At 40.9% G+C, this 12,963-nt stretch overlaps 1 protein-coding gene across 2 annotated transcripts; it reads left to right on the plus strand.

Annotated features, from left to right (window-relative positions):
- The first annotated feature begins 1,415 nt into the window (after positions 1-1,415).
- mier2 (mesoderm induction early response 1, family member 2) lies at positions 1,416-11,924 on the plus strand. 2 transcript variants are annotated; one of them, XM_018673425.2, is made up of 13 exons: positions 1,416-1,517; positions 2,623-2,793; positions 4,010-4,123; positions 4,372-4,483; positions 5,469-5,548; positions 6,009-6,078; positions 6,276-6,427; positions 7,088-7,169; positions 7,736-7,830; positions 7,978-8,108; positions 9,254-9,396; positions 10,115-10,212; positions 10,862-11,010. In XM_018673425.2, the coding sequence occupies exons 2-12, from the start codon at positions 2,767-2,769 to the stop codon at positions 10,168-10,170; spliced, it is 1,062 nt and encodes a 353-aa protein (XP_018528941.1). In that variant the 5' UTR covers positions 1,416-1,517; positions 2,623-2,766; the 3' UTR covers positions 10,171-10,212; positions 10,862-11,010. The 2 variants fall into 2 exon arrangements, with proteins under 2 accessions (XP_018528941.1, XP_018528940.1); XM_018673424.2 differs by lacking the exon at positions 10,115-10,212 and having other exon boundaries at positions 10,862-11,924.
- Positions 11,925-12,963: the final 1,039 nt, after the last annotated feature.

Genomic DNA, 12,963 nt, shown 5'->3' on the forward strand with positions numbered 1-12,963 from the left:
TTGGCCTTTTGTTGGACACAAACCCAGTTCTTTTCTCTGGAATACCTTTTGACACATAATGGCTGGTTCACTCAGGCGGTGCAGACAGATGGAAAGTTGGAAATCAAGCTGCTACAAGTGGTCTATTTGCTTTACTACACTAGTTTTTGGATTGAGCCCTACACAAAACAATTTAAAATTTGTACTTTTTATTGTGCATGATAATTCTTAGAGACAAACACAGGACTAGACGCAGATGCAACAAGAAGCAACATGTTCTAAATAAGAAATGGGTGGGTTTCTTGAAAATAATGGTATTTTGTAAAATGCAGAAAGTCCTCATTTAATTTATACATATTAACTTCTTTAGTGCCAGGTCGTTATAAAAAAAAACCAACCTTGAATTTAACAAGATAAATAGAAGTGAATATTTAAACTCTTCTGCCCTCTGGAAAAGAAGAGTTCTCAGACATGTGGTTATGATCCATAAAGGGGCCAAAACTACTGTATCTTTAAAATAAAATCCAGATGTAGACAAACTAATGAGACCAGAGTGATGCCATTTCTTAGCCTCTCTACATCTTTCCTTTTTTAAAGATTCAGTTTATATTCCAATCAGTAAATCTTATTCATACAGTATATCAATTAACTTTGGCAAGATATTAAAAGTAAGAAGAACCTCCACACATGAGGATCCAATATATTTGCAGTTTATTACTCAGAAAATCAAAACTACAGTGGGTCATCATCACTAACAAATGTTATCATTTATATTAATGAAAGACTTTATTTATCAAATAATGTTACCTAGATACTTTAATATTTTGTTCTTTATCTTCTCAAAACTGAGTGATCATCCTATCCATCTGTAGATCTATTTTGTTTGCTGTTGTTGAATGATGTCACGTGTGGTCAACACATACCTGAACTCACCCTTCCACTATCGCTTGAGAGCTGTAAGCAACCATTCGCTAAGGACAGAGTCCTATATCTTTATCTGCTTTAACCATGTCCTGTCCCCTCCCTCACTTAGCACGAGCTTTATAGTCTCGTGCTTCAACGTATGTGACATATGATTGGATGAGAGATTACATACATATAATACCAGTAGTTTTCTCCGCCAACCTGTTGTTTTAACATGACAAAAGTGCGACACAGGGGTCAGAGGTCAATATTTATAGCATATAAAATACCACAATGAATAAAATAAAAATAAATAAAAGTCTGTTTTTGAGTTTAGTAGTATGTTTTTTTGAAAAAAAAAAATACTGCGATAAGAGCTGAATTTTTTAAATGATAGCGAAAGTGGGATTGGGGGGTTAAAACTGTTAATCCTTACTAAATGGATATTTTAAAATAACGGCTGTGAACCGGGTCAAAAACAGACAAATGACTTGGAAACAGTCAATATAACTCTGCACCTAACTGTGGCACAGTCGCTGTTGCTGAATCGTTGTGGCAATAAACGGAGCTGTACAGCAGAGTAGACCTACAACATCCGGGCAATAGTCAGCTTGCGCAGAAACGGAATGGCGGAGGTAAGTGAGCGAAAACGAGGAATGCAATGAACCAAATGATAGAGAAACTGGACCGAATGTAAGACTTGTGTCACTCCTTACGGTACACACGAATGTTGCCGGTTTCGCCGGCCGGTGAACGCTGTTGTGAGAGAGAGCTACGGGGGTATTTGGAGTGGGAAGCGGGGGAAGAAATGGAGAACCTCTCAGCGTATCGCCTCTCTCCGCGTTCTTGGCTTTAAAGAGCCATTCCCTCTGCCTTGATAGTAAAGCCGTAGAAAACAATAGGGAGCCCGGCGGGGTCTAACACGGTGGTGCTGAACTATTTCAGGTGCGCCCCGCCGACAGAGTGGATTGAGTGAAAAAGTTGGGAGAGATGTCATGACTCCGCGGCGCTAAACTCCGGCCGTGTGTTTCGGAAATATTGAGAACTAGTTATTTCCTTCTTGTGCCACTCGCAGTGAGCCGGGGAGAGGAAGAGACGTTCAGCACCAGTGGCAGGAAAGCGCCCCTGGTCAGACAAGACTGCGCCCGATGGGTTGGGAAAAGCACCACAATATCTAGATTTTCATCGGACTACAGATTTTTTTTGTCCAGAAACAAAGTATAATCTAACACTGTGAGTGTTGGCACTTTATGTGACCGAGGGCGGGATTGTTTAGCCCATCATATGGCCTCTCTGTAGCACTCAAAGTTTTTCACTTATGGGTTAAAAGTTTTCATCAAAGACACATGTCCTAGTGTGTCTTCTATCCTTTAGCCTCAAGCCTAGAAAGGAAAACGTGTTCATATAATAAAAGGATATGCTCCCACGTCATATAATAACTCTTAAATGTTATACTATAATGTTCAGGGGGATACATGTCACAGCAAAACCAAACATCATGTAAAGAGTTTTCTGATATGTAGGAAATGTTAAAACTTTCCTTGAAGTTGAAACTGAGTGCCACAAACTGACCTATTATGATCCTGTTAGTGACACTTGGGTCTTAACAGCAGGGAGTTTAAAAAGGGCAGTAAAAAAGTCAGGAGTCAGCTGATCTGTAATGGGATGAACCAGGATCAGCCATGACTTTGAATGCTCATATAAATAATACACTACTATGTGTGTGTGCCTCCCCCATAGGTGGATGAAACGCCTCTGAAGATAAGTGTAGAGGTTGTGGCCTAGTGGAGTGAGGATGAGGTTCAGCGATGAAGGCCCTCGGCGCGAGAAGCAGGAATCTTAACAGGCCTTAGAGGAGTTGGAGGAGAGAACTCTCCTCGCCCCATGAAGATGGCAGCGCAGTCTCACACTGTACGGTCAAGTTCAGCCACGTCTTTATGTGTCAGAGCTGGTTGTTATTTAAAAGCCGCAGTCTCTTTAAGAAAATACTTTTCTGTCATTATGGGAACTTAATAGCTGAATCACTGGCATACCCATTATCACGGTAGTGAAAAAACCCCTTTGCTGTAAGGCTAAGTTGACATTAATGTTGTAACCACAACTAATTCGTACTTTGCCACGGGACATTTCCAACTTTGATTTACACGATTAAACTGATTATCTTAATAGCTGATTACAGTGTTGTAGATCCAAAATGATTGCTTTGATATAAACAGATAATGTGCTCCAAACAGATACACATGGCATTGTCCTCACACAACATCTTCTGGGAAATGTAGGCCCAAAAAAGAAAAAGTCTGTGAGAGTGAGAAAACTCAGAACCAACAGTAAGACTCCTTGGCAGGAGTTGCACTCGCATGCACGAAAACAGCTCCACACTCCTCATTGTGTCACTGTTATTCTCCTCTGTCATTTAGCATTTTAGTGGAGTAATGTGTCAGCAAAACTTTGTCTAATCAGCATTATCGGTTACTTAAATAATTTTTACTTTTACCAGTAAATGTGTAGGTATATAATTTTTTGTGAAAGCATGATTGTTATCACTTGTATTGCTTGAATAGATTCAAAACAGAATTATTCTCTGATGCTGATAAAACATCTCTTTAACAGATACAGATAATACATTGGTGTTGTACGCCTACCTGTGCCCATTGTTACAAAGTGCAAAGCAAAGAAATATGGCGCGGCTAAATATCACATTCAGGACAGATGAAACTGTGGTCCTCTTCCCAAAGTTGCATGGATCAGAACAAAAAACCAAGCTCAGGGAATGATGCAAAATACACAGCTGTTCAGTTTCACGTCTTCTTCAATCTGGATCCTTTTTCTAGAAAAGTGTTTACCAAGTTATCTGCACAACTTTGATGAGTAAAATCTGCTCAAATCTGGAGCACTGGTTGATGTGAAAAGACCTGTTCTGGACAGTGACTCTGCAAAGTGAGTGAGAGTTGTGGAGTTATTTGGGCAGAGGAGGAAAAAAATGCCAAGAGTGTCCTTGAGATCACTGAACCGACAGATATCCAGAGGTCACTGTCAAAAAATGTGGGAGTGATTCACATATTTCTGTGGTTTTCCCTCCCTCCCTTCGCCCAGTAACCTCTCTCCACCTGTGGCTGTCTATTTGTAGGCCAGTGAGCTTCCTTTGGAGGAGCTGCTGGCTCTGTATGGCTACACAGTGTCAGATCCAGAGAAGGAGACCTGTCACATGCCAGCCAGCCTGCCAGGCATGACACTGGACAAGGTGAGATACAACCTGAGAGACTCCAGCACATATGTGAGGCCTCATTCATAACTTTTACTTTACTCTCAAGTATTCAGATTGGTCAGACTTACATTAAATAATGGCTCGGGTGAGCAGGCGGCAGATTGGAAGTTTTGTGCTCAGTCACAGGTGTATATTTGGATTAATACATTGACAAAAATGAAAGAAGATGATGATCCATGGAAGATGGGCTCTCCTGATCTGGGCTGCTCTATTGTTCTGTTCAGGATCAGATAACTGAGGATCTCTTTCCTGGGGAGGAGGAAGAAGAATCATCAGCTGATGATCTCACCCCCTCAGTCACCTCAAACACCTCAGATCTGCTCCGCCGTCTCCAAGGTAATGCACATTTACACATGATCATATAGAATTTAACATGATTTCAGTTCTCCCAGCAAAAGAAAAGTTTAAAAATGGAGGTTTGGGTACAGTTTTAGACCCACCTGCACACTCAGGGGCTTTTTCTGATGAAACCCCACACAGGTGTAATGAAAGAAGGGGCATTCCTAGAGCCTCAGTTTCTGGTGGAATATTTTCCCTTAGTTCAATTTTAAATCATTGCTTTGCTGAGGCTGCAGCTTGTTACTCATAACTTGGTGCAGTGTTTCAATAACACGACTTGCCAAGGTTTATTATGTGACGGTGTTTCATGAAACCTTTGATTTGTTTCTGTGTAATTTCATATGAGACATTCACGGTAATGACAGCACTCACTGCTCTGTGTGTCTCCTGTCCATAAGACTGAATGATGTCAAAGGCAATGAAACATTTCTGAACTGAAGGAGTTTCAATATATTCAAACAGCCTTCCCCTGGTAGTGATTCTATTTGAAATGAATGACTGTATTGGTGCTGAGTCCACAGAATGGCCTGACAACTAAATATATGGCAGGTATGCTGCTTTTGTGTCATTTATTTATCCAGGAGAGATTGACTAAGAATGTAGTTTCTGTAAAGGGGAGAGAGAGGAGGTCCATGTTCCTCTTTGGTTCTTTTCTCTTTTCTTTTCACTCCTTTATCCTGAATTATGTTCTATACTGAGTTACATATATATTACGTTATTATTTATATGTCCACCCTTTCTTTCTGTAACTTTCAGTGCTACAACAGCTGAGAAAGAGAATTTTATCTCAGGAGGATTTATCTATTTGAATACTACTAATAAACTGAAGAATAAAACAAATCTGAAGTTTCATAAATGTTTCTCTTGAAAGTCTCAAAAGAAGTTATCATGATTTGTCAGCAGAAGAAATGACTTTGAGATAGTCTAGACTTTTGACTTAATCTTTTAAATGATTGTCTGATCCTGGTCTTGTTTCTTTAAGGTGGAGGCAAAGACACATTAGTCAGCTCGTCCGATGAGGACTCTGATGATGCCTCTATTCCCTCCAACGAAGAGCACAAGGTAGTCCACTGAGAGCAGTAACGCACATCTCATGGTCACTCATTTGACTCTGAGTCAGTTTCAATCAAAGATACAGTCTATTGAGCATACTGTACAGTATACTGCAGTTTGCATTTCTTTATGGGAGAGAAAGTTACAAAACATAATATCAATAAAAGAATTTTACAAATTCTTTGTTAATGGCTCTGTCTTATATTTGATCCAGTAAGCAATGGAGGTCTTGATGACCTCAAAAGCTGTACACAGCCTCTCTTTTTCTGCCACTATATACCTGTATAAACCTTACACCTCTTGTCATTGAGCATAAATCCTATACTGCAGGATTATCTAATATGAATGTAATCCCTGGGACTCTGCTGAGAGAAAAAACAGTGGGGAAAGCCCTAACACACAGATGAGATTTCATCATTATTAGCATATATGACACATTTCAGAAATGACTCTGTCTTTGATTTCTCAGGAGATCATGGTTGGCTCTATGTATCAGGCAAAAATCCCTCCACTCAGCCCGTATACCTACCAGGAAAGAGGTAAGTAAATTATGATCTTCCTGGAGTTATAAGCAAGTTTTAACAGCTGTTTTCTGTAGATCAAGTCTGACATCTTGTATGAGCCTTGTATTAGGTTGTATAAGCACTATGTAATTTCAGGCCCCCATGTGTAGAATTTGAACATCTCTAACTTTGGCAGTCCTGTAGTAACTCTCTGCTTCTCTGTTTTTCTCCAGCCTACAGCAGTGAGGACCAGCTGCTGTGGAGGCCAGGTGTTCTGCCAGTGCAGGAAGTGGAGGAGTTCTTGTTGAATACGCAGAGACCACATGGCCAGGAGGGGGCAGCATGCGCACTGATGCAAGGGGACACTGTCCGAGACAACGAACAGGTACAGTTACTTGACATTGCATTTCAGATAACACTGAGCTGCTAGTTCTGGGCTGTTGCTAGTGTCAGTTTGGAGTTGGTTCCCTCTAAGAACTGGTTTGCTTTTCCACATCTATATACTCTGCTTTCCTAGCAATGCTAGCACCAACAACAATGGTGGACTGCATTGTGTCTTCACAGCTTTGCTACGCTGGCAAACATTTAGATATCGTTTTTCAACAGGGCAGTCACAAAGTTTTAGTTGGTCTCTTCCCTTCCCCAGCACATGACATAAGTGGTTCTTGGTCCTAGACCAGCAAAGTTTTGGTGCTGCTCTCGAGTCAGTTTTCCATGCAGAGAAATAGTTCTGTGTCTGTTGCAATGCACAGAACTGGTTCGAGATTAGGCACCAACTCTCCAACTGCCTTGGTGGAAAAATGGATAACTGTCAACTATGTCAAGTGTATTCCAGCTGTGCTGCTTACATTTACAGTGTCACAGCCCATTTACACTACTGAAGTGCCTTCGAGCAATATACCACATGAGCCAGTGGAAGCTTTATGGCTTCCGAACTGTGAGGTGGTAGAATATACAGCTTAATTTAAGAGTGGCTTTGGAAGTTAATCAATTACATAATAAGACATGCACCAAAATCTTCTTTTCTTTTTCTTTTGACTCTTAGGCACTGTATGAACTAATAAAATGCAACTTCAATGCAGAAGAGGCACTGAGACGATTACGCTTCAACGTGAAGGTGTTCAGTGGTAAGAACCTGTTCTGTTGTCCTACTTTTTCCAGCTTTCTTGTTGTCTGGGGTGTAACCTTAGGCTGGTGACTGGTACTGGAGAAAGACCAGAGTGTACTGCATGTCTCAAACCATTAGCTGCTGACAGATGCCAGAGAAGTTAGGTCAAGCTCATGATTTCTTCAGATGGAATCTACAAATCTGTGATGCATGCCAAAGTCATTTTGTTAAAACAGCATCTGAGCCTTCAGATGCTGAGTTCTTTTATTGCAAAGTAGCCTACAGAGTCTTGAACTGTAAGAAAACAATGGCAAAGGAATAATTCCTCTCTGTCACAAAATACCGCACTTACTGTATGCAGCCTACTGACAAAATCAGAGACAGAGAGTTTGCTCTGCTGCTGTCAGCAGCTTTTTATTGATAACATATGTCACATTTTTTGATGCTGATGATGTGAAGGATATGGTTTTCTGCAAATGTTTTACTAACAAAGCCCCTGCGAATGAATCATTCACAATCACAGACTCAATAGCCGGGAAACAAGTGGGACTGTATAATCCTACTGGTGCTCTCTGCTCTCTTTAGATGAGCTGTGTGCCTGGAGCGAGGAGGAGTGTAGGAACTTTGAGCACGGCTATCGAGTTTATGGGAAAAACTTCCACCTCATACAGGCTAATAAGGTGAGTGCTCAGGACACGAGATGTTGAATCATTCCCTAAGTTTGTTTTCTAAACCTGATTGATGATTCACCTGATGGAGTCATTTGAATATTTAATGAGATAACGCTCTGCTGCTCAGCGCAAAAATGACCTTTTCCGCCTCCTCAGGTACGAACGCGCTCTGTGGGCGAATGTGTGGAGTACTACTACATGTGGAAGAAGTCTGACCGTCATGAGTATTTTACCCAACAGGCCACCAGGCTCAGCCGCAAGAAATACAGCCTGCAATCAGGGAGCATGTGAGTGCTGCTGGGACACTAATGAACAGAGTCACAGTCAAGGTCAAGGTTGATTTGTTTGATAAATACGTACAGAGATTATGCCTGAGCCAAAGCATACATGATTTGTGTGAATCTGCAAACAGACTGCGTCTTGCAGTGTTAAACCCCATGTCATACCATGCCTCATGTTAAATTCCCCGTAGTGCCCCTACTAATGGGGTGAGAAGAGGGTAATTTCACTCGCCAGATGGGGAATATTTTCAATTTATCAACTTATAATGTGCATCCAGCACTTATAGAAAATCCCACACTACTGTAATTTCCATATGCTCCAATTCTGATATAGAGTATAAAATCATTGAAATAAAACACAGCAACTTTTAGGTTGTGAGTCATCTAAAACTTATTAAAGACATATTTTCTACTCTTTCTTAGGGCTCAGAATATGCTTATATTCTGTTTGCACCTGCAGGGAGCACTTCCTGTATGAGCTTGTCTGAATTTCGCATTAAATCTTAAGTACAACAGTCCTATTCTGAGAGTCTGTTTCACTAGGCCTTTCGTAATCTATTTATTTATTCATTTGTTGCAGCTCCGCAGAGCAAAAGCAATCCTAACAGTAATCCGCCGGGTATCTCGTCATTAAAAGTTCTCTCCCCATCCGATTAACTTTCTGTAAGCAACTGTTTTAGGGAACTTTCCTGGAGTATTGCGTCTTAAGTGGAATTTACACTCACATTTGTGTAGTAAGTGCTCCTCTGCCAGTGACCTTAAAGGGTCGATGCATCCTAATTACAGTATAACATTGTTAAAAAAAAAAAAAAAATTCTAAATGTAATTTTTTGAATTCTTTGAGCACCAAAACAAGTTGCCCTTTGCCTCCATTGTATTGGGATGGCAGCGAAAAGCTCATGCTTGAAAAATGATAGGAAGAAATTAGGTGGAGAGAGATGACACTTAATCGGTGTTTCTTGGGATTCTTAGCCTAATAGCAGTAACAGTACCCTCATCTAAGAGTGTGTCACTCTTCTGCTTTTTTTTTATGTTAATATTTTTAATACGACATTGTCTGTTGATAACTAACTAAAGTTCTGCCACCAGCTCCAGCTTCTGACTGTTCTGAACACACACGTGTTCCTGTGCTGACGGTGGTTGTGTTACAGGGAGGATGGAGACCAGGACGGGGAGGTGGGGGAGCTGGATGGAAGCAGCAATTCCTCAGGCTTGTTGTCTCACAGCTCCATGGGCGCTGCGCAGCTGGAGTCCCCATTACCTCCACAGTCGAACTTGGACCTGGACAAACGAGGTAACTTAGGGGTAGTCTCTTTGCTCTTTTATAGATGAACAACATAATGTGCAATTAATAGTGGAGCAAGAGTCGCATAATGCTCTAAAATATTATTCTGATGACCTCATGGTCACAGCAAAGAAGGAGCTGCTTGGAAAAGAAACACATCTGCAGTAAAAGCTAATAAGATTTCCACTTTTAAATTTAAGCAGTTTCATTTGAAATGGAGGCATGGAGCACTTAACTCTACCATTTGGCGAAAAAAACAAACCAATAATAAATAATCCCACACACAATGTGGCTGAAGGATTGGGTTTTGTTTCCAACAGTGCTGCAATCAGAAAGCTGCGTATCTTCACCCATTTTTCTGTGTATGAACTGTTTACATGACATGCGAGACACATTTTCCAAATCACATTCTGATACCCATCATGTTATATATGGAGATGTATGGATTTTATTTTTGTCCCTTGAATTTCTTATTTTGATTACTTGGTTTGCCTTTGATTTTGACATCGCATATTCATTATCTTATGTTCCTATGAATCATTTTATGTCTCCTCCTCTTTGTTTTCCCCATTACCCCATTATTTCCTTGCTTCTTGGGTGTCGTATGTTTTTGTGAATGTGTGCATGTATGCATGTCTGTATCTGCGTGTGCGTCTGTGTGTGTGTGTGTGTGTGTGTGTGTGTGTCTCTGTATGTGCATGCTGTGCATGTTGACATGGTGCTCCAGAGGAGGAGGGCCGTCCCCGGCGCAGACGAACTCCCCGCTTTCTCTTAAAGCCATGAAATCATCCACACAGGCCACAGAAAGCAGGCTGGGGCCTGCAGGTAAAGAAAACATGAGGCTTTAGAGAGACAAGAAATAATGCTGTGATTGGGGTTAAATGCTGTGGAATATAATAAAACTGCAATTAGAGATAAAAGGAATAGGGATAATGTAAATGACCATGAACCCTCCTCTGGCTATGCAGTAAATGCCACATTAATTTACAGATAATGTCAGTTAAATTAAGTTACTTAAGAATGAATTCAACCCTTGCCCTCCTGGCTTTGTGTTTTTTAATAGTGATACATACAAAAAGGGACAACTCATAAGGCCTAAAGCAAGTACAAGAATTATCATCTATTAGAATTTAAGAAGCACTCCATGTGTGTGACATTTGTTTGTTACTAATGCCGTAGTATACAGTCCAAATCATTCATAGAAGAACATCTCTATCAAGTAAATTAACTAAAAGTGCAGTATCTAAATAAAATGTGTGTTTCATTTTCGTCTCAATATGACGTAAGGGGATAGTTTCTGAAGGGAATGTGTATACTCTGTCTACACAAGAACACTCACCAGATTGTATTGTTAACATGTACATGAAACATACATACAGCATATTGAAGCTCAAAATGAAGCAGTAACAGAATATATTAGTGCATTAACAGACATTGTAGCAATCAGTCTATGAACTGTTTTACATTTGTGCAGATGGTGAGCTGGTGATGGGGCTGTCAGAGCTGTGTGGAGACGAATGTCCTCAGCAGCTGTTTGGCTGTCCCTTCTCTCTGCCGCCCATGGACGACCTGCGGGATCCTGGCTCAGATAGTTGTTGTCCCTCAGCTCCAGTCCAGTTCCAGTCCCAGCCCTCCACCCTGAGCTCCCAGTGGGCCTGCGGGAGCCCTCCGTCCTGCCATGACGACCACTGCCTCCCAGGCTCCTGCTTCTACCAGCTACACATGCGAGGTGGACCTTTTGTTTCTGAGGACCCTGACCGTGACGGTGAGACTGGCGCCCCCCATGGGCTGCAGGTGGAATTTAGCCTGCCGTCTGCCTCGCCTCCCTCGCCTGCTGTCCTCCCATCGCACTTCCAGGCATTTGGCAGCCTTCTGCACCCCTCTCCTGTCCAGCACTCTCACTCTCTTACGCAGTGAGGAGACAACGGGAATGGTACTCTTTGTTGAAATTATTGATCGGTGTCAGTTTTTACACCAGGCTCAAAGAACCCAGGACAAAAAGTGCATTTACCTAACTTTATGACAAAGGATGGACCTACTACCTGTGCTGGGGGGTAGCTTGTCTGTCTGACCCCTCTTTTTAAACTGAGACACTTGAACCTTCTGTCCATTGTGGAAGTGTTATCACTACTTTCAGGTGTTGATTATTTGTTAACGTTTTATTACCACAACCTGCACCAGGGTGATGCTATTGATCGGCTATCATGAATACATACTTGTGAAAGCACAGTGCAGGTGATGTGAGCTGCAGTGACCATGCAAACAAACCAGAAGCAAGTCGCCCGCAGTCTGTTTTTCTAAAACAGATCCATGATTGACAATGTGAAACAACTGTTGCTTTGTTTTCTTATTTATCACGATGGAGAAGTTTGACTGCTGCTCAGATTTTTCCTGTCTTCTTCAACAATAGCCAATAACATTTCTTTGTGTTCTGCTCATTGCCCAGCACTTTTGCTGCTGCAGTCATGCAGAGTAAAATCTGTCCATTGAAACAATACACAATAGTTTATTTAATACTTTAAACATCCTCTACTCAACCTGTAACTGTCTCTCTGGTTCCTCATGTCTGCGCTTCTCTGACCCTCAAGCCTCCTCCACTCCAACTTGGCTCAAGAGTCGATCTCTCTTAAGAATTTTCTTTGAATTTGAAGAACATTTTCTGAGGTTCGTTAAAATGTGAGCAGGTAGAGTAACAAGGAGGGCAGCATTTTTTGCTGATTTTTTTCTTTTTTATTTGATTTAGTCAAAGATTTCATCCTTGTTCTTCCTTGGGGATTTATATAGAAATGTATAAATGTGCAGTGCTTTTCATTTCTGATCACCGTTTCTATCATATTGAATATTTAGTACCATGAAGAGCCTGTTTGACCTGCAGACTAGGCTTAGAATTGAATATATAAATGTAAAATGTACAATATTAAGGCAGGTAAGTCACTGAATCCAAACACAGTTTCTCAGGTTCTGCAGCTTTGATGATCTACCAAGACCGTTCATCAGGGGCTGACCATCAATGATCAGTGAGTCAGTCAGCCACTCTCATTCTGCACAGATGTCATACATACAGACAGTTAGAAAAGTGATTTTGTTGTTTTGAATTTCTCTTGGATTAAGACACACCTTGATGGTAAAGGAAAAAATGTATGTAGTGACACATGTTGAGGTCCAGAGGTCATCCTAACATGGAATCTAACAGTTATGGCATCTTCTTTTTGCCTTTTAAAGCTTCCAGTTAATTTTGAAATCCCACTTTTGGGCTCTCTGAAAACCAGCACCAAGGAAGCAACATCCAAGTAATGTCTAGTCCGTGAAGATGTGTGAACAAAGGTACAATAGTAATATTTTTAGTGTCAGAGGGGGACAGAGCTGTGAATTAAACAAATACAAGACATTGCTCTTTTTCCTCTGACTTTTTTCCTTTAGCATCTTTAATGACCTTTACCAGACATGATGAAATATACTGAAAAATATCACACACACACACACACACACACACACACATATATATATATGTGTATATATATATATATATATATATATATATATATGCATTTACACTTCCAATAATTAGTATTTTGC

The sequence above is a fragment of the Lates calcarifer genome, linkage group LG17, assembly GCF_001640805.2.
Source record: "Lates calcarifer isolate ASB-BC8 linkage group LG17, TLL_Latcal_v3, whole genome shotgun sequence".
Lineage (NCBI taxonomy): Eukaryota > Metazoa > Chordata > Actinopteri > Centropomidae > Lates > Lates calcarifer.

What these genes read in the sequence shown, in the direction of transcription:
- mier2 (XM_018673424.2), top strand. Translation starts at nt 2,767, where the DNA reads ATGAAGATGGCAGCGCAGTCTCACACT. An exon ending in TGGCAGCGCAGTCTCACACT is followed by an intron (nt 2,794 to 4,009) that starts GTACGGTCAAGT and finishes GTCTATTTGTAG; the next exon opens with GCCAGTGAGCTTCCTTTGGA. An exon ending in AGCCTGCAATCAGGGAGCAT is followed by an intron (nt 8,109 to 9,253) that starts GTGAGTGCTGCT and finishes GTTGTGTTACAG; the next exon opens with GGAGGATGGAGACCAGGACG.